This window comes from Pipistrellus kuhlii, unplaced genomic scaffold, assembly GCF_014108245.1.
Source record: "Pipistrellus kuhlii isolate mPipKuh1 unplaced genomic scaffold, mPipKuh1.p scaffold_m20_p_1, whole genome shotgun sequence".
Lineage (NCBI taxonomy): Eukaryota > Metazoa > Chordata > Mammalia > Chiroptera > Vespertilionidae > Pipistrellus > Pipistrellus kuhlii.
Genome location: NW_023425404.1, coordinates 113,697,907 through 113,717,807, shown reverse-complemented (window position 1 = coordinate 113,717,807; position 19,901 = coordinate 113,697,907). Strand labels below are relative to the sequence as shown.

General features: G+C 41.8%; 1 protein-coding gene and 1 non-coding gene across 12 annotated transcripts in view; one reads left to right on the top strand and one right to left on the bottom strand.

The window, feature by feature from the left end:
* The window catches only part of ARHGAP21 (Rho GTPase activating protein 21), a 139,861-nt gene extending 126,883 nt beyond the window's left edge, over positions 1-12,978 (top strand). For 10 of the 11 annotated variants that reach the window (XM_036460093.2, XM_036460105.2, XM_036460098.2 and 7 more), the window contains 7 exons: positions 431-504; positions 583-672; positions 3,762-3,887; positions 4,068-4,109; positions 4,425-4,530; positions 6,428-6,459; positions 10,520-12,978. In XM_036460093.2, the coding sequence (XP_036315986.1) occupies positions 431-504; positions 583-672; positions 3,762-3,887; positions 4,068-4,109; positions 4,425-4,530; positions 6,428-6,459; positions 10,520-12,193 (2,144 nt within the window). In that variant the 3' untranslated portion in view covers positions 12,194-12,978. The remainder of the gene's footprint in view (positions 1-430; positions 505-582; positions 673-3,761; positions 3,888-4,067; positions 4,110-4,424; positions 4,531-6,427; positions 6,460-10,519) is intronic. The other variant, XM_036460111.2, reaches the window with a different exon arrangement.
* Positions 3,157-3,265, bottom strand: LOC118710615. The gene has a single exon (XR_004985458.1). It is a non-coding gene; the product is annotated as a small nucleolar RNA SNORA54 (small nucleolar RNA).
* Positions 12,979-19,901: the final 6,923 nt, after the last annotated feature.

Here is a 19,901-nt window from a genome sequence, read left to right as displayed (position 1 = left end):
GATTTTTTTATCCTGATAAACATTAATAAACACAGAGTTTCAAAAGTTCTTCACACTCAGTAAAATATATATTATCTTGTTCATCCATATTTGTAAAGTTAAAATGAGAATTATTGTTTTCAGTCAAAAGTCTTCAGACCTAATAAGATACAATAAGTAGAAAAACGTTTTTTTCAGTCAAGCCAAATATTTGACTTACATAAGACACTGTTTGTGGTCAGGGAGAGAGAAGAATATACAGAGTGTATAAATGCAGGAATACCACAGAGAACTCACATCTTAGAGAATTTCCTTTGATTTGAAGATAAGGGTTTGAGGATCATTAAAAACTATGGCAGTATTAGTAACTTACATCTCAAAGGCTATTTAGATTATATACAACTCACCTAAGCAATTTAAGATAAACTTGCCTTATTGTTATTATTGTCAGATAAATATGCCGACTTTATTGAAGCTAACCGGAAAGAAGATCCTCTAGATCGTCTGAAAACATTAAAAAGACTAGTAAGTATCATTTTTCTATTACTGGGGGTATACCTAAAATTGAGCATCTCAATCCATCCTGAAAATAATATGTTTCAGATTCACGATTTGCCAGAACATCATTATGAAACACTTAAGTTTCTTTCGGCTCATCTGAAGACAGTGGCAGAAAATTCAGAAAAAAATAAGGTATGTACCACCAGTGGCTTTAGGTAAAAAGATAGTCTTCATTGCTTCGTGTCAAGTAATAAAAAATAGGGTTATAATTCAACAAAAGCTCTGAAATGCATCATATTCTCTGATCAGTTCCTCTAAAGATCACTCTGAAAAGCAAAAGACCCAAAAATATCAGTTGTTACCAGTTTTTAAGATATTTCTGTTTCATTTATCCAGCAAGAAAAATGAAAAAGCCAGAAATTTGACCTCTTTTATTTTCCAACTGTATATCAATATTTTGAATAGGCAACATTTGCATGATATAACAGTCGATGTACCAAATTGTGTACAGTGAAAAATAATAGATGTTTTGTTTAGTTTTAAACAGCTAAGATCTTTTTTGGTTATTTTTAAGACTATCCCATTACCTTTATTAAACACATCTATATTTGTAATTTCTTACTTTTTTCTAATACTCAATCCATGTTTAGTTTTTCCTGATTGATATGTGGACCTTGTTTGGATATTGATTTAAACAAACAACTGTAAAGACATTTCTTTAAATCATCATCCAAACAAGGTCCACGCATTGTGTTTGATACATTATTGTCTTAATTTTTCATCATTCTCATCACTCTTTGGTGATTGTTGCCTCAATCCAGTATATCATCAGAGATGGCAAATGATGATTCTCAGGCATTACTGCTTAAAATACCTAAACAGCCATTTGGTTTCTGGAGAAGAAAAATCGCCAGAATACAGCAAGTTTAGGAATACTGCTGTCACCCCTCTTTCTACGGGCAATACCTGCTAACGTAGAAGACAATGCTCTGATACCCTGGAAGACAATTGTTCCCAACTTGTAATAAGGTCGGATTATGAGAACAGTGTCAACCCTATCACCTATAAATTGATAAGATTACAGTGTTATAATTTCCTTTAGACATTCAGTTTCCTCAAGTGATACAGCCATGGAGGAGGGAGGAGAAAGGGGAAAAGGGTGGGGGGAGAGCACCTATATTAATTGATTGTACTACTTCCAGAACTGCATACAGTAGGAGCCAAAAAGTTCTCAATATAATTAAAGTTGAAATATTTCCTAATTCTTTCAGCATTTTCCAAAGTATAGTATGTCATTTGTCAGTTTTGCTGGATGTTAGTAGGAGTTATTGGTCTAATTAGTTTGTGAAGCATAAATTAAGCAAAATTTAACTGATTTTTTTACTGCAGAATTTTTAAGAATCTTTAATATATTAATTAACTCTGTGAGTCTTAAATAAGGTTATAAGGCATTTCATTCCCTAGACTTATTTGACTACACATTGTGGAACATCTTTCAAAAAAAATACATAATTTAAGTAATTAATGAATAAATAATCTGTGAACTACTTATGTTATTAGTTTTATATGGAAATCAGCTAAAACTGTATATGTAAATAATAATGCATGTTATCATTAGCCTAGAAACTTAATTAAATCATAGACAAGAATCTAGTAATATTTTACACAGACCTTCGAGATGCTGGACTTAATGTTTTTTGATCGAAGGATGAGATGACTACACCTTATGGGGAAATGAGAACCATGTATTTTGTGCCCAGATGAAGTAAACCCTTCCTGCAGTCATATTTTCCCCCCACAAAGTTAGCTGCCCTCAATCACAATATCTCCTTATTTCTATTCAGAAGGCATCGTATGAGATGTGTATTGTGGTAGTTAATGTGTTAGATGCATAACAATTGCTTCAGAATGGGAAAAGATCTGTGGGTTTTCCACTTTATACCATATCTGAAAGGTGTGTGTGTGCACGTGTATACTTCTCACAAGATAGTATGGTAGTGTGGTTCCTTAAGTAATTTTTTTTTTTAGTATGGCTTTGAGTTCTGTGGTCTTTTTTTAACCCCCTTAATATGTTTTCAAGGACTGGCTAACGTTATTTAAGATTTTAATCAAATCATAAGTTCAAAATATTACAGCAGACCCTGTAAGATATAACAAAGAAAAACCAAAAATCCACACATTTGATAATTGTATAATTTAACAAAGACTAGAAATATCATGGTAATGAATATACAAACATAAGCATGTAATATTGAGGCATTCAGGTTTGCTCAATGGTAGGCAAAGAACTTCAGAACATGTGGTTGAAGTAAAAATTAAGAAAGAATACTTTCAGACATTTGATTTTTATATATTAGGGATTTTAGTGGGCAAATTTGGAAAATTTTATGTACCTTTAAGTACTTTTCTAGTACTTTTTTTCCCCCTCTTTTTTTACAATTATAAAACCATTACATATTTATTGATTTGGTAGTGCAAGAGAGACAGCAATGATGAGAATCATGGATCAGCTGCCTCCTGCATGTCCCCTATTAGATGGGGATGGAGCCTACAACCCGGGCATGTACCCTGACCGGGAAAGGAACTGGGACCTCCCGGTTCGTAGGCCGACGCTCTAACCACTGAACCACAGCGCACAGGGCTGCAGTATCTTTTTTTCTGCCCTCCACCCCCCATGGTTGTCTCCAAGACCTGAAACTGACAGCCACCATCAGACAGTGTCTGGCCGTGGGGCTGCTGTCGCACTGGAATGGAACCCGTCAGCCACAGGTCACGCACAGTGCTGTTTTCTTCTTTTTTTAGCTTTTGAGGAAGGGGTGTTTCCATGATCTTTTCTGAGTTTTTTCCCTCCCATATTAGTATTTTTGTCAGTTAATCTAGCTCTAGAAATACTAGTTTAGAACCAGTCAATTGCTTTCTATCAAAGACATCTTGGAAGAAAGGAATGCCAATTAAATGTTTTACATTATCATGAAAGCAGGAAAAAGAAGTTATATAGACATGAGCTTATGGGAAATCCTGACTAGGAAGCATTTGTTTTTAATTTAAATGTTTTATTGTTGACAGTCTTGCAGATATCCCTCAATCCTGCCCCTTTTCCCATCTCCGCCCAGTCCCTGCCTCCCTGTATTTTTTTGTACATATCAACCAACCATTCATTCTTTGAATTCTTTTTCACCGAAAGAACCTGTCAGAAATAAAATGCCAAACAGGCAATGGGACTTTAAACCTATTTTCTTAAGAAAAAATATGCTATTTTCCAATATTGTCCTTTATTTCAGATGGAACCAAGAAACCTAGCAATAGTTTTTGGCCCAACTCTGGTGAGAACATCCGAAGATAACATGACGCACATGGTCACCCACATGCCGGACCAGTACAAGATCGTGGAGACGCTTATCCAGCACGTAAGTCGGGCTTCGCCTCATCAAGAGCATTCTTTTTCTGCAAGCTGCCGGTGGAACAGAATTTGGTTAAATATAATTTTTAAGAAAATTACTTTTTTTCTGTATACCTTCCTCCAAACTATAGATATATTTAGGGGGTTACATGATTTATCTTTTCACCTTTTTTATTTTAAATTTTAGCATGACTGGTTTTTCACAGAAGAAGGTGCTGAAGAACCTCTTGTAAGTATGTCCCTCGGCGCTTGTCCCCTGTTGTTTTCCTTTGGGACGCGAGACCCTGGCGCTGCAGCAATGCCAGCTCCCGCCTGTACGCTCTTGCCTGCTTTCCACCCTGGAAGCAAGTCTCTAGCTCCTCAGTTTCTAAGCTAAAGAAAATACAAGTACAATGGTCGTTTTATAGCTAATTATATCTAAAGGAGGTAAAATATTACGCTCATATGCTCCACTCAATAATGTGTCTTTTATTAAATGCTGCTTGAATTTTAAAGAAAGTATCTCTGAAGAGATGATGAAGTAGTCTTTGTTTATTAACCGTAGACAACAGTGCAGGAGGAAAACACAGTGGACTCCCAGCCAGTGCCAAACATAGATCACTTACTCACCAACATTGGAAGGACAGGCGTGTCCCCTGGAGATGTATCAGGTAACTCTTGCCTGGGCAGTATGGATCTCTAGGTTATATTTTATGTACCTTATAACATGAAAGAGCAACTCAATCATAAGTAACAATTCACTATGATTTTTTTCCCTTTTCTCCTTCTTTTTCCTTTCTAATAAGAAACTTAACCTCACTCTTCTGATTGATCTTAATTATCTTCCAGTGACTCTAATTGGCAGTGCATGGAATTGTAATGCTTGTCAGAATGGAAATATGAGGGAAATGAGCATGCGAACCACTGTTTTTTTTGTTTTGTTTTTAATTCACAGTTTCCATGTAATAGTCATCACAAGGTAAAACAGATACATGCTACTGAGTATGTGGTTGCTGTGATGGCAGACAGTATGATCTAAGCTGCATAAGTAGCTCTTAACCTTGAGCCAGACGTTCTGTTTAAAAGAAGCAAGTAAAATAAATTGAACTGCTAACGGACACCATTTTCAGAAATACAGTATAGTATTTGTCACTGTAGATGTCACCGTAAAAGCCAATCTATGACATTTTCTCTTTTCTCTTGCCACTCGAATGTTTGGTTAAGTATTAGTTCTTGTAGGCTCTTTTGATGAATATTTTCTCCTGCCAAACTGTTGCACTAACCGAGCATGCTGTTTTACACAATGTTCTCCCTTTGTCTCTAGTTCTTGTTCTAGTCCTAAAGGGTTTTTTCAGCATTTACTGACACAGGCAAATCTATACTGATGTTGAACAGGCGAAGTGGGAGGAGTCTATCACACGGTAATGTCGCTAGTGGATTCTGTGGTGTCCCTGATGGACAGCTGGAACTGTAGGAAGAAGGAGGATTGCTGTCCACACTGTAGCTGCCTTGTCTGCAGAAATCCCCGGTTCTTGTAAATGCAAACATCGTTGATCTGTGGTGTACATTTTCTCTTGAGATTCTTGTAAACAGATCAATACTACTTTCTTAAAAGTTTTTCTGCTGTTTCTTGTTATTTCTGAAGCAGACCGTGAGGAGAAATAGCATGGTATGGTCTACTAGTTCTTAAAGTCATAAAGCATTTAGCCATGTGTTAAAAGGGGCGTGGCACGGGGCTCAGCTCATTCATTTTGGAAATTAGTTTCCCTAAAGTCAAAACATAAAACTTCAAAATTGGTGTGATCCAGAATAGTGCTAGCCCCTTCCTACCCTCTTTATTATTGTATAATCTTAGTTTTTGCCAGACAGTAAAATTATGGTCTCCATTCTTTCATTTCCATATTAGCATTTGTTAATAGATAATTATAAAACTGGTAGCAATTTAAACAAATTAGTCAAAAGGATCCCTGACTGCACAGATATGAAACTGGGGTCTAAAGCACAAAGATCAGCATAATTTAATATAAAATCAAAGTAACCTGGAAGCAGGGTTATCCTGATGCCTCTTTTGCATCCATATGCATAGAGTATGCACTTATAAAATTTAAGTCTGACAAAAATCAACATTAAATACACCGAGAATGATTTCTCAATTTGTAGCTAGGGCAGCTAAGAATCTTAAACGTTCTACATTGTGTATCAGTTTCAGATACAGGATGTGGCACATAGCAATTCTTAAAAGGTCTTCCAGCTTCTTTATCGCTAGACTTACTATTTAGAAGATTGAATAAACACTAGTACTTCTGTTCTCGTTTAGCACAGGGCTCCTTTGCCATTCCTATCATTGAGCTGATTCTGCCTACAATTCACAGCATCCTTCCATGGCGGTGGCTTTCTGTGGTGCAGCTTGCATCTTTGTGAGCTCTGACTATCCACTGTGTTCAATGGTTCTGTTTGAGTTCTGCTTTCCCATTTTGTTCTGTGCCTGTCTTTTCCATAGTTTGCATTGTTTGTTGAAAGGGGTAAAGATGGACTAATATTGACCATGTTTCATTTAACTTCTGACAGATTCAGCTACTAGTGACTCAACAAAATCTAAGGTAAATTATTTCATACAATTGTGAAATATTTAAAATGGGGGGGGGGTTTGGCTGATTGTTATGATTAGTATACAAATGCATCCCTGTCTGAATCAAATGGCACAGAACAACAAGGTCTCCTAAAGGGGAAAATTAATTTCTTGGAATAGAATATGATAGAAGTATACTAGATTATGAGTGGGAATATCCAGTTTCTCTCAGCATATTTTAGCATAATACAAAGAAGTAGGCTTTAGTTTCTTACTCCTTTTTTTTTCTTTTTAATCCTAATCACCTGAAGATACTTTTGCATTGATTTTTAGAGAGAGGGAAAGACAGAGAGAAATATCAATGTGAAAGAAACACAATTGGTTGCCTCCTGCACATACCTTGACCAAGGTCCGGGCCAGAGAGGAGCCTGCAACCAAGGAACATGCCCTTGACTGGAATCGAACCCAGGACCCTTAGGTCTGCAGGCCGATGCTCTACTCACTGAGCCAAACCGACCAGCACTATTTCCTTACTCTTTAAGGTGAAAAATTTCTAACATACAAAAGTAGAGGGAATAGTACAATGAGTCTCCAACCCCCATTATCCATTCTCAACAATTGACTCATGACTTAACTTTATTTCTTCTGCATGCCATGCACTTGCCTCCTCCTGGGACTATTTTAAGGCAGATCTTCGAACACCATATTCTTATATGTGTAAATATTTCAGTAGTAATATAGACTTTTTAATTATTTTTTATAGAAAATATTTTTATTTCAGCAAAATCACTAATTTTGTTTTTTATGACCAACATTTTTAACATAATTTGTGTTGTATTGACACCATAAAATTGCACAATTTTTTAGTAGTTTTTATAGTTTTCAGAAAGGATTTTGTTAATTTAACTTAAATAAAACCTTGTTTTGTTGAGACAGTAGCAACTAGAAGTATCAATAAATTTTTAAAAACATTTATTTGGACATAAGATATAAATTTTACTTATGTGTAAATATCATAATGGGATTGTATACCATTAATTACAGTTTTTGAAGAAAATATTACAAAATTATTTTAACCAAATCAGATTATTCACTGTCACTTATATTGTTATTTTCATCACTTTTAAAAAATATATATTTTATTGATTTTTTTACAGAGAGGAAGAGATAGGGATAGAGAGTTAAAAACATTGATGAGAGAGAATTACCGATCAGCTGCCTCTTGCACACCCCCTACTGGGGATGTGCCCGTAACCAATGTACATGCCCTTGACCGGAATCGAACCCGGGACCTTTCAGTCCGCAGGCCAATGCTCTGTCCACTGAGCCAAACTGGTTTTGGCTATTTTCACCATTTTTTTAATTTTGGATCATTTTAAACCTACAGACAAGTTACTAGAATAATGGTTAGCATTCAAACCTTTTATTCTAGTTTCATTGGTTGGTAAATAAATGATATGTAATTTCCCCCAGAATTATTTGAGAGTTACTTAATAGACTAGCTAACAGCTTACTCCTAAATATTTTCCCAGTTGTCCAAAAAATGTCCTTTATTTTTTTATACAGCATGCAGTCAAGAATAACTCCTTGCATTTAGTTGTCATGTCTCTTTAGACTTCTTTAGAACAGTTTCCCATCTTCCTCCCTCCTCTGAAATATAAGATTTTAGATTTCAAACCTCTTTGAAATTCCCTTTATTAAATGCATATTGTTTAACATGTTGTGATAGCTGTCCCTTGATCTTAATCATGATGCTATTTATACCATGCCTGCAAAATAATGGATATCCAAATGGTGTAACTTTTTTTTTTTAATTTATTGATTATAGTATCACATAATTGTCCTCATCCCCCCATTCCCATCTCAAACCTTTTCCCTACATATGCCCCCACCCCCTGTTGTCCATGGCCACTGGCTAGGCTTGTATGCATGCCAAATGGTGTAACTTAACAGTTTTTGGGTTTTTTTTTAATATATTTTATTGATTTCTTACAGAGAGGAAGAGAGGGATAGAGAGTTAGAAACATCAATGAGAGAGAATCATCCATCAGCTGCCTGTTGCACACGCCCTACTGGGGATGTGACCACAACCAAGGCACATGCCCTTGACCGGAATCGAACCTGGGACCCCTCAGTCCGCAGGCCGACGCTCTATCCACTGAGCCAAACCTGTTTTGGCTGTATCAGTTTTTTTATTGTAAAATATTCATTTCCCCCAACACATGTGTGATCACAGAACATAGAATTTAAAAGGGAATCCTAGTAAGTCTTCAAGAAAACACACCTAATTTCAATGAAATTGTGATGTTTAAAAGTCAGTCACTTGCTTAGTGCCAGATAAGCTCCTGGAAGGAAAGTCGGGTCTTCTTCAAACCACTATCGATCCCTGTGATCGTTAGCAGAGTATGTTAGAATGTGAGTGACCATTAGAAAAGTGTAGGATAATTCTAAAACTCACAACTAGTCAAAAACAAAGTTTTGTTCATCTATGATTTCATTTTAGAGAATTCTTTTTAATATGGCAGCCTAAAGTTTTAATTTATTTTTCAAAGACTTCAGTATAATAGTTTTTGCTTGTCTAAGTTTTTTATGACAGCAGAGAAATTCACTTTCTGTGAGTCAGCATGCTTCCTGCCTGCCTGCTTGTGTCAAATGGTGTGTGGTGTCTCAGAGGGAAGGCAGGGGTAGGTGGGTGGAAAGAGATCACCAAAGAGCTGTGTGCATACATGCATAACCCATGGGGTGGTGAGGGCCTGGGCAGGGGGTCAGTGGAGGAAGAAAGGGGACATATGCACTACTTACAAAATAAAGATTTTTTAAAATAAAGTTTCAAAAATCAATAATGTTTATTGACCCCTTCCACCACCGTTGATTTAGCCTATGGGCATTATTAGCAAATGAATTAATTGTTCTCAGGAACCAGTTATGCACAACCAACAAAGCCAGTAGTTGGCACCACGGCTTTACCAATAACAGTGCACTGGGCTGTTTCTGTGATAAGGTTTCATTGACTGTATGTTGTTTTGAATTTTCTGATTTTGTTGTTATCTTGAGATAAATGAAGACATCACCAGCCTATTTACCTAGGACAAGTTCCTGAAGTCCAGCGAGTTTCCTTATCTTAATGAGCTGATTGGATACAGTATCTGTACACTGTGCTCTCTATAATGAGAAAATTGAAGTCAGTCATAAGGCTTTAGTAACCTGTTTCAGAATATCAACTATGTTGGAACTTTAACTCTTACATCTGAAAGCACCTGGAGAGAGTGTGAGCGCCACAGAAGCAGGGCAGTGGGCAGGCACAGGGAAATTAACACTGAGCACAGAGCACTTCTTTCCGGGAGAGAGGTCCCTGAGCTGTGACTTGGCAATAAATACCGCCAGGCAAGAAATGGGACTGAGTAAATAAAAAGTAAAATGTATGTTAAAAATGTATCTTAAAAGGAAGTACAAAAAGTGAATTACCTTTTTTAAAAAAAGGGCAGTACTTTATTCCCCTTGTATTCAGTAAACACTGTTTAGTAACCGCATACATCTTCCAAGCATTTGAAAAAATGACTCCTCTAAACAAAGTATGGGCTATTGCATTTGGCCACTTCATCAACCAAAATCACTTTTAATGGAAGTGATATAAAAATCAAGCTAGTGAAGCACCTTAAGATCCTTAATGTATTTTCAGAAAAGCGTATCTTATTTCTAAGGACAGTTGTTCTCTGAGAGCAACAAATTACAATTTCACAACAGGAAGCTATAATTGTATCAGTATTTAGTCGGGGGTTTTTTGTGTTGTTTTTTGTTTTTTGTTTTTTTACTGTTACTTAGGAATTTTGATGTCAGTGTAGGTAAGTTTCAAGATAGATGATGTTTTGTTAAAACTAAGTAAGAGGAGTAGAGTGCTGACAGTTCTTAACTGGATCTTTAAGCCTTTGAATATTTATATTAATAAAATATAGGTATGAATTGCATTTCATTAGTGCTTCTAGAGCTCCAGGCGGGGGTGATTCAGTAAGAAATATTTGGGGTAAAGCTCTTTCAGAAAATGAACTCGATCCTGTTCTTATGCTCAAAGCCTCTTTTCTGATCGCTTCCAGGGTTCTTGGGGATCCGGAAAGGATCAGTATAGCAGGGAGCTGCTGGTGTCCTCCATCTTCGCCGCTGCTAGCCGCAAGAGGAAGAAGCCAAAAGAAAAGGCCCAGCCTAGCAGCTCAGAAGACGAACTGGACAATGTGTTTTTTAAGAAAGAAAACGCAGAGCAGTGTCAGAACGATACCAAAACAGAATCCAAAAGAGAGAACGAGACGTCCTCGGGCAGAAAACAGCGGCTCGCCAGTTGCAAAGAAAATAACGCCAAGAAAGACAGCGGCGCCGCCAAAGACGACAAGGCGCCCCTGCAGAAGGAGAGCGCGCCCTCCGAGGAGCCCTCGCCCCCACACGCCTCCCGGCGCAGCAAGTCGCCCACCCTGAGCTGCCGCTTCGCCGTCCTGAAGGAGAAGGGGGCGCAGAAGGCCCCCCCGGGGGACGAGACGGGCTCGGACTCGGGCACCCTGCTCAGCACGTCCTCCCAGGCGTCCCTGGCCAGGCTCTCCACCAAGAAGTCCACCAGCCCGGACCCCCGGTACCCCGAGTTCCTGGCGCACGGCGGCACCATCACCTCCGATTACTCCACCACGTCGTCGGCGGCCACCTGCCTGACCGGCCCGGACTGCAGCCGCCTCAGCCCCGACCTGCGCTCCGTGGCGGAGAGCCGGGGGGACGAGGCGGACGACGAGCGCAGCGAGCTCATCAGCGAGGGCCGGCCGGTGGAGACGGACAGCGAGAGCGACTTCCCGGTGTTCCCGGCCGCGCGGCCGCCCCGGGGAGGCAGGCCGCCCGAGGCGCGCGCCGGCCGCCGGGGCTCCGAGGGCAGCGAGCTGAGCGGCGCGGAGGGCAGCCTCACGCCCAGCCTGGACGGCCGGCGGCCGCCCTTCTGCTCGCACAGGCTCATCGAGTGCGACACGCTGTCCCGCAGGAAGTCCGCGCGCGCCCGGCCCGACGGCGGCGGCGGCGGCTCCCCGGGCGATGCCAGGGCCGAGCGGGAAGCGCCCTACATCACCAAAGTGTTCGACGTCATGAAGAAGGGAAAGTCCACGGGGAGCCTGCTGGCGCCGGCCCGGAGCGAGCCGGAGAGGCAGGAGCCCACCTGGAAGACCAAGATCGCCGACCGGCTAAAGCTGAGGCCCAGGGCCCCGGCCGACGACATGTTCGGGGTGGGCAGCCAGAAGCTGGGCGCCGAGCCCGCCAAGAGGAAGAACATCCGGCGCCGGCACACGCTCGGGGGCCAACGGGACGCCTCTGAGATCAGCATCTTGAATTTCTGGCGAGTGCCGGAGCCGAGCGGGGAGCCCGAGCTCTCGGCCGTGACGCGGCTGAAGCCCCGGTGCCCGGCCCAGGACCCGTCCATCGCCGCCTGGCTGGCCCGGGAGCGCCTGCGCGCCAGCGCCTCCGACCTGAGCGGGGCCGCGGGGGGCGCGCGGCCCGAGGCTGCAGGCGCAGAAGCCCCCGCGGCGGACACGCCTGTGTCTTCCCAGCCCGATGCCGGCTCTCCTCCCAGTCCCGGGGCTTCCACCCCCAGGCCCCTCCTTTCCCTCCCACCACAGCCACCTGACCAAGTAAACGGAGGAAGCTTCCAGAACATGAGCCAGAATGCTAGTGCTGCAGGGAATGCCCAACCTCACAAACTGTCCGAGTCCCCAGGCAATAAAGCACAGCTCCATCCCTGTCTTTGAAACTGGGGTATGTTCACGATAGCAAATAAAAAGCTACTGTTACATGTTCCAGTAACTTTGTACATACTTTTCTCGTACCAGAGTTGTTATTATGCAGCCCTCATTCGGGCTGGTTTTATCATTTTGCACTGTGAAATAGCTTTACAGTGCATCACTACAGCCAGAAGAACATATATATATATATGTATATTTAAAGATATATTGGATAGTTGTATACAAATGAGTAAGGTATTTGTTGCAACTTACTACATAGTGTAAACCCAAGATGACTGAAGAAAACAGCTGGCATCAGTGTGCAGCAGGTTTGTTCTTTTGGTTTCATCACTAACAAGTGCCTCATCATAAAAATCCATTTGGTCTTTAGGGTGCCATATTAAAGCTAGATGACTTACGTGGAGCTAATGAGTGCGTTTTAAGGGTAACAAATTTCATTACATTTACCAGTTTTAACACAGTTGGATACAGAACTTCCATTCTTTAGTCATTCCAGGTGGATCTCAGTTTTATATTCAAATTTTAATACAGTTTTTGAGTTTTGTGTGACTTGAATTTTTAATCTTTCTGTAAAATACGTAACTTAAATGATCATATTATATGTGTATCTTTTCTTCAGATACCAGATTTGATATAAATGTTGTAACATAGGTGTGTAGATAGTCGCCTGGATGGAACTGGCTTCTTTACTGAGAAGAATATAATTCTGCATGAGGACTTAATGATCCCAACTGTGTCATGCCTGTGTGCATACCCAATTAAACACTGGAAATAAAAATTGTTTTGGTGAACTTGGCTTGAAACTCATTCTAATATGTTTTTTAATGTGATCCATTTATAACTACCTTAGTCGGTCCTGACTTTAAAAAATTACCTACTCTATTTATATATTCTCTCTCTCCTCCCTTTCCCCCCCTCCGAGGAGCCCTTCCTCTCCCACCTCCCCTCCACCCCCTCTCTCTTTTGTGGATGGCAGAGATCTGTTATAAATGTTGGCCTAACCTCACTTCTGTACATAGGTCACTTTCCTAGCTAAAGTGACACAGTAATATAGTAGTCTCCACTTGTGTGTGGAAGAGATGTTCCAAAACCCCCAGCGGATAGTACCAAACCCTAGTCAGCTCCTTCAGCTCCGAGGGAAATGTGGCAGCAGCTTCCTCTGCAGCAGATAGCCTCTCTTCAAACACAATTTTTATGTCCCTCAGTTCAGAGAGGCTCCTGAACCTGTGCAGCCGTCCTGACGTGTGGTAAATGGCTTGCTGTCATTTGTTTCAGGGAATCCCTGCTGAAATCTCTACAGGCTCAGAGCTTTCTGGCCAACACATTGCCCTCAGTCAAACGTCTTTTTGATTCACGTCTTCACCCACAAATTGAATGCCTTTTCCATTTGAACTTATCAAACCACAGTGTGGCAGTAACATTTGCAGTTTGAGGTGCAGCAGCAAAACAAGCATGAATTTCTTTTTCCTTCTTTACAATTTAATAGATAGATTTGTGCCCTGGCCAGCGGGACAGCAACGGAGCGAGGAGACACCTAGAAGGGAATGAGGGAGGACAGGAGACTCGGAGAAATGGAGGCAAGACAGGGTTCTGATCAAGCCTCAAATTTTATTTGTTGCAGCTGCAATATATGTACACAGGTTGTAGGGGGAAGTTGCCTCGGAGACATTCCAGGGCGGGGAGGGTTGCGTATCAGCAGGATGTGTCTGCAGGGGAGGGTACAGCAGAGATTCTCCGGGGCGGGGCGAGTTATCACAGCCGGTGTGCCTTGCTCAATGGCCAGATATGCTGCTAGGCATTTAGATTGTTTCTAGTTAACTGCCACACCGAAGCTTGTCACATGAGTTCTGGTAAGTCAGAAACTCAGTGTCTAAGATGGAGGTGTCTTTTAAGATGTAGTCACTAATTCTTTTTTGGCTCCCGACAGATTTGTTCTTACCACAGGTCTTGGCAACCTCAGCAAACATTTCCTTTTCTTATTGAGAATGTTCACTTAAAGAAAATACTTTTTGGCTTCTCTTTGGCATATCCAGATTGCCAGTATCATTACTCTAGCACTTTGGGGGCACAGACACTGTCAGGTGGTTGGATGATCGAGCCTATGGCTGCCAAGGGACTGAGGGCAGCGAGCGTCTATGGGTTGGAGACCCTGGGCCAAGGGATGACTCAGGTCCTGGGATGGAGGGGAACAGAGAGATTTCATCACTCAACTGAGCAATTTAAAATGTATGAATTGTTTATTTCCAGATTTTTCTATTTAATATTTTCGATCCCCCATCCAATCACTATGTTTCTCTCTCTTTCTCTCTCCCTCCCTCCTTCTCCCTCTTTCTCTAACATCAGTAAAAATATAAAATCATTAAATCTAGCGGTACTCAATCCTGTCAGACCTAATATTCTCTTTTTATAAAAAATATTTTTTAATTTCTTTTACTATTTTGAAGTGAAGTTCATAGATAATATAATATTTGTAAAACATCTACAATACATATATAATTTGTTGTTTATTCAATATATGAAACTAGGCTCGGTGCATGAATTCGTGCATAGATGGGATCCCTCGGGGTGGCCTATGGAGATTGGGCCCCAGCTTGCGCCCCCAGCCTCGTAGCCCCGCAGCCCCACCTGGCACCCCACCTTGGCCTGCTCCACCATCTCATCTGAGGGGTGATGGGTCGGGGCTGGACCCCCTGCCCAGCTCCCTCAGCACCATGGAGTCGGAGGAGATAGCCCTGCCCCCCACCGCCACCACCGGTCGCCATCTGTGGAGCAATCAGTGGGGCAGACAGGCTTCCGCTCACACCTTCCTTGATCTGGCGCTGCCTGCTCACCTGCTCCACCATCCTGCTGCGGTCCTGCTGTTGTCCGGGCCCATCAGGGCCGCCAGTGCCTCCACTGCTGCCAGCTGCCAGGGCCGTGTTGCTGGCACCCACCATGTTTGACACTGTCCCCTAGTGGTCAACACATGTCATAGCAAGCAGTCGAACAACCGCTTGAGGGAACAATTTGTATTTTAGGCTTTTACTGGTGTTAAGATAGATTATGAGCTGAAACCAGTTTGGCTCAGTGGATGGAGCGTTGGTCTGCGGACTAGAAGGTCTCGGGTTCAAAACCTTGGTTGCAGGCACATCCCCAGTGGGGGGTGTGCAAGAGGCAGCTGATCAATGATTCTCATCGATGTTTTTAACTCTATCCCTCTCTCTTCCTCTCTGTAAAATATCAATAAAATATATTTTTTAAAAAGATAGATTATGATTTTCTTATATTAGAAAATAAAAGGAAAGTTATAAAAAGTATTTCAATATGTGAGATAGATGATTGCACCAATATATATTGCACTAACGATGCAATAACTTCATGTACCATAAATAGTTTTGCTGTTGGTGATGTGATTTTTCTTAAATGATGTACCATTCTTGGGCAAATTTTTAATTAAAGTACACTTTTTTTTTTTTTTTTTTTTTTTTTTTTTAGTTTACATGGTAGATGTATGTGGTCCTGACAAAGTCAGTGTATTATTAAAATCATCAAAGATATCTATAAAAATGAAGTTAGATTTAAGGCCCAAATATATTTTATTCGTTTCTGCTCATTTTTTAAATTTCCTTTGATTGTTTCTATTTTCTTAGATCATTGATTTTCAGCCTTTCTTGTTTCCTAATTTTCATTGTGATTATTTCCTTCAACCTGTGAATTACTAGAGTACTGTTTGGTTTCCAAACACTTGGAGACTTTCTGTTTCTAGATATCTTAAGAAGAAAAAAAACACATCTTGACTTCTAGCATAATCCCACAGGATCATTAAACATACTCTAATAGTTTTCAGTTGTTTGAAATTAATTGAGATATCTATAGTAACAAAAGTATAATATGCTAATTAGACTGGATGTCCTTCTGGATGGGGCTGTAAGGAAGCCGGAGCTGGCAGCCTGGGGAAGGAAGGCCTATGGAAGCTTTGGATAAATGTCTCATGTCCACTTGAAGAAAATATGTATTCTGTCATTATTAATAGAACTCTGATATATTGATTATGTTTTTCTCATGTTTTTCTCATCTTCTGTCTCTTTACTGACTTCTTACCTGGCTCTTCTCAGGTCCTCAGAGATGATAATAGTGTTGTGTTATGGCTGTAGGTTTATATATCTTACTTCTGTTAATTTTTTCCTTACGTATTTTAAAGTTAGTTTGTTGGGAGGACATAAATTTAGAGCCACTTTATCATCATGGTGGCTTGACCCTTTATCATTATGGAGTGCCCTTTGTTATCTCTAGCAAAGCTGCTTGTCTTAAAGTTTATGCTATATAATAAAATCCCAGCGACCAAACGATGGAGCGACCAGAATGACCAGAAAAAACAGAATGACCATGGCCCCTCCCCCCTGCCAGCCCCACCCCCCAACGGGGAGCCCCACCCTGATCCGGGGCACCCATCAGGGCAGGCCAGCCAGTCCCCACCCGTGCACTGGGCCTCCATAGAAATATGAAACCCTACCACACCACCACTTCAACCCACCCCACCAAAGGCTCCTGAAACCACAAAATCAGATCACTGATTCCGGCCGGCAGTTCAAAGTGTAAAGCCTCATTCACACGTGAGGAATTCGCACCTTTCTCCTTCCCCTTGGACTCCGCGACTCAGAAGAGGCATGCCTGGCATGGATGCCCAAATGAAGCTCAGAAAAGTCACTCTATTGGCATCCTGTGGTGCATCCAGGAAGAAACAAACTGATCACCAAAAGCCAAGCACCAGACTCTGTCCCTTCCTCATCCCGCGGCCTCAGCTCCGGACAGGCACTCCCTGTGGCAGGATACAAGGAGGGCCCCTTCTCAGTCTTCACGGACACAGGAATGCTCAGGAGGCCCAGATAATGGAAACCTAAGGACCCAAAGGCTGGGGCCCATGCCGCCAGGGCCCGCTCAGCCCCAGCTATCCAGCAAAGCCCCTTTGCCGGGGCGGGATCGCAGGGGTCAGGATCACAGGAGGCAGGCCAGGGGAAGGGTGGCCGGCCCGCAGACTGCGCCACGGCTGCTTGCACACATGTAATTCGCTCTCATTACCCAGGGCTTTCAGTGCAGGGAGGATTCCGGCCTGGAGCTGCGCCTGGGGTGAAGGTGCCCACGGAGCCGCTGCCCCGCTGAATGAGCCTCTCACAGACCCGGAAGCTCTGTCCAGTCCACAGCACCATGTGTCGTTTGGCCTGCATAGTTTCTGTTGAGAAATCAGCTGACAATCATATGGGTGCTCCCTTATTTATAGGTAACTTTTTCTCTTGCTGCTTTTAATAGTCTCTCTTTGTCTTTTGCCCTTGACATTTTAATTATGATGTATCTTGGTGTGATCCTCTTTGGATTCCTTTTGTTTGGGGTTATGTGCACTTCCTGGACTTGTTAGTCTATTTCTTTCACCAGGTGGGGGAAGTTTTCAATCATTATTTCTTCAAATAGGTTTTCAGTATCTTGCTCTCTCTCTTCCTCTGGCACCCCTATAATTCTGATGTTGGTACGCTTGAAGTTATCCCAGAGGCTTCTTACACTATCTTCAAATTTTTGGATTCTTTTTTCTTTTTGCTTTCCAGGTTGAGTGTTTTTTGCTTCATTGTATTTCAAATCATTGACTTGATTCTTGCATTATTCTAGTCTGCTGTTGAGTCTCTGTATAATATTTTTTATTTTAGTCAGTGTATGTTTAATTTCTAGTTGGTCCTTTTTTATATCCTCGAGGGTCTTGCTAAATTTATTGGCCTTTTCTAGGAAATTCTTGAAAAATCTTATAACCGTGGTTTTGAACACTATATCCAGTTGTTTGTTTTCCTCTCTTTCTTTCATTTGTGACCTGTTTCTTTGTCTCCGCATTTTCACTGCTTCCCTGAGTTGGTAGGGTGGCTTTGTGTGCTAGGTGTCCTATATGGCCCAGCCCAGTGGGTCAGCCTCCCAGTTACCTGAGATAGACACTCTTGGTGCACCCCTTGTGGACTGTGTGTACAGCCTTGTTGTAGTTAAGTCTTGATTGTTGTTGGTGTCACTGGGAGGAATTGTCCTCCAAGTCAACTGGCTGTGAGGACCAGCTGTGTCTATATTGCAAGAACTGCTGTGCTGGAGACATGCTTATGAGTCAGGACTTGTTTCAGTGGGGCTTTGTTGCTCACTGAGTCTGCCTCTTGAATGTGTCACTTATGGATGTGAGTAGTTGAAATCTGGTGTCATCTCACACTGACCACTAGATACACTAGCTTCTGGATCTTCAATGGGGCCACACAACAGGAGCTACAGTGAGAACTACAGTTTTCTCCTCTTTGCTTGGGGTTTGGATGCTTTGTAGCTGTCTGACCAGAGCTGCAGTTTGTTAGGTTAAGCTGCCATAGGGCAGGCCATTTATATGCAAAAATTGCTGCTTGGAGATTGGGTGGGTTTGTAGATTGCGGGGGGGCGGGGTCTCAGGGAGTCACTAGGCTAGGGCTTGGCAAGCAGTGATCTCTGCGTTTCTGCATTTCCAAGTCCCTGCTTCTCGTGCCCTAGTGCTATAAACAATGTTTGCTGGGCGCACCTCTGCAAGAAAACCACCCTCACTTTCTGTCCTAATGGCAGACAGTTCAGCTGCTCCCCATCGGATTTTGGATCCCCAGCGTTCCCCCAGAAACTGGAGTTCAGAGTAATTGGGAGCTTGCTCCCTTAGAGTTGAAAAAAGCAGGGCACCCAGTCACCCGCTGCCAGCCTGATTCGCATGCCTCCATACCTCAGCTTTTCAGTGCTTGTGCAAGTCTTAATGCTCTTTTTTCTTTCCTTCTATTGTAGTTGTAGAACTTCCACTCAGCCAGTTTTCCTGTGGTTCTGGGTGACAGACTTTTTTTTCTTTTAGTTGTAGTTTTGAAATTGTTGTGTGAGGCAGCAGTTTAGGTGTTTACCTATGCCGCCATCTTGGTTTCTCCTCCATCACATTGCCTTCTTTTTTCAAAGGCTATGTTTACTGCCTATTTTTTGCAAGAATTTTTTGCAAGAATTTTCTTTCAGCTCTTTAAAGATGTCACTCTATTTTCCTCTGGTTTAGGTGTCACTTGAGAGTTAGCTATACATCTTACTGCTACATTGAAGATGTCTGTCTAGCAAGCTGTATTTATAGCAAGGACAGATCTGGTTGAGGGAGGACTGCAGCCTTTGTAAGGCTGTTTCTCTCTCGGATTAAGTCACACCAAGAGAGATCTCAGCTGGCAGTCAGCAGTATTTCTTCTTCTTGTTGTTTTTTAAATCTTTTTTTCACAGTTTATTTATTTTATTATTTTATTTTTTATTATTGATTTCAGAGAGGAAGGGAGATATAGAAACATGAATGATGAGAGAGAATCATTGATGAGCTACCTCCTACACTTCATACACTAAGGATCGAGCCCATAACCCAGGTATGTGCCCTTAGCTAGAATTGAATGTGGGACCCCTTAATCCATAGGCGGCGCTCTGTCCACTGAGCCAAACCAGCCAGGGCTGCAGTATTTCTTAAAGCCTCCTTCTCCTTGGTGTGTCCTGAACACCATTGTTTGCCATCTCATCCCTTTGAGACACCCAAAGCACCAATCTGTTTCCCAACCTGCTCTCAGCCTCCTACCAGTAGCATCAAAGGGAAAACCACATACGATAGTGTTCAGGGATTTTTGTCCTCTTACAGTGTTCAGAGATTTCGTTTCAAGTCTCAGCTGGCTTGGCACCCTGCCCCCTCAGGTTT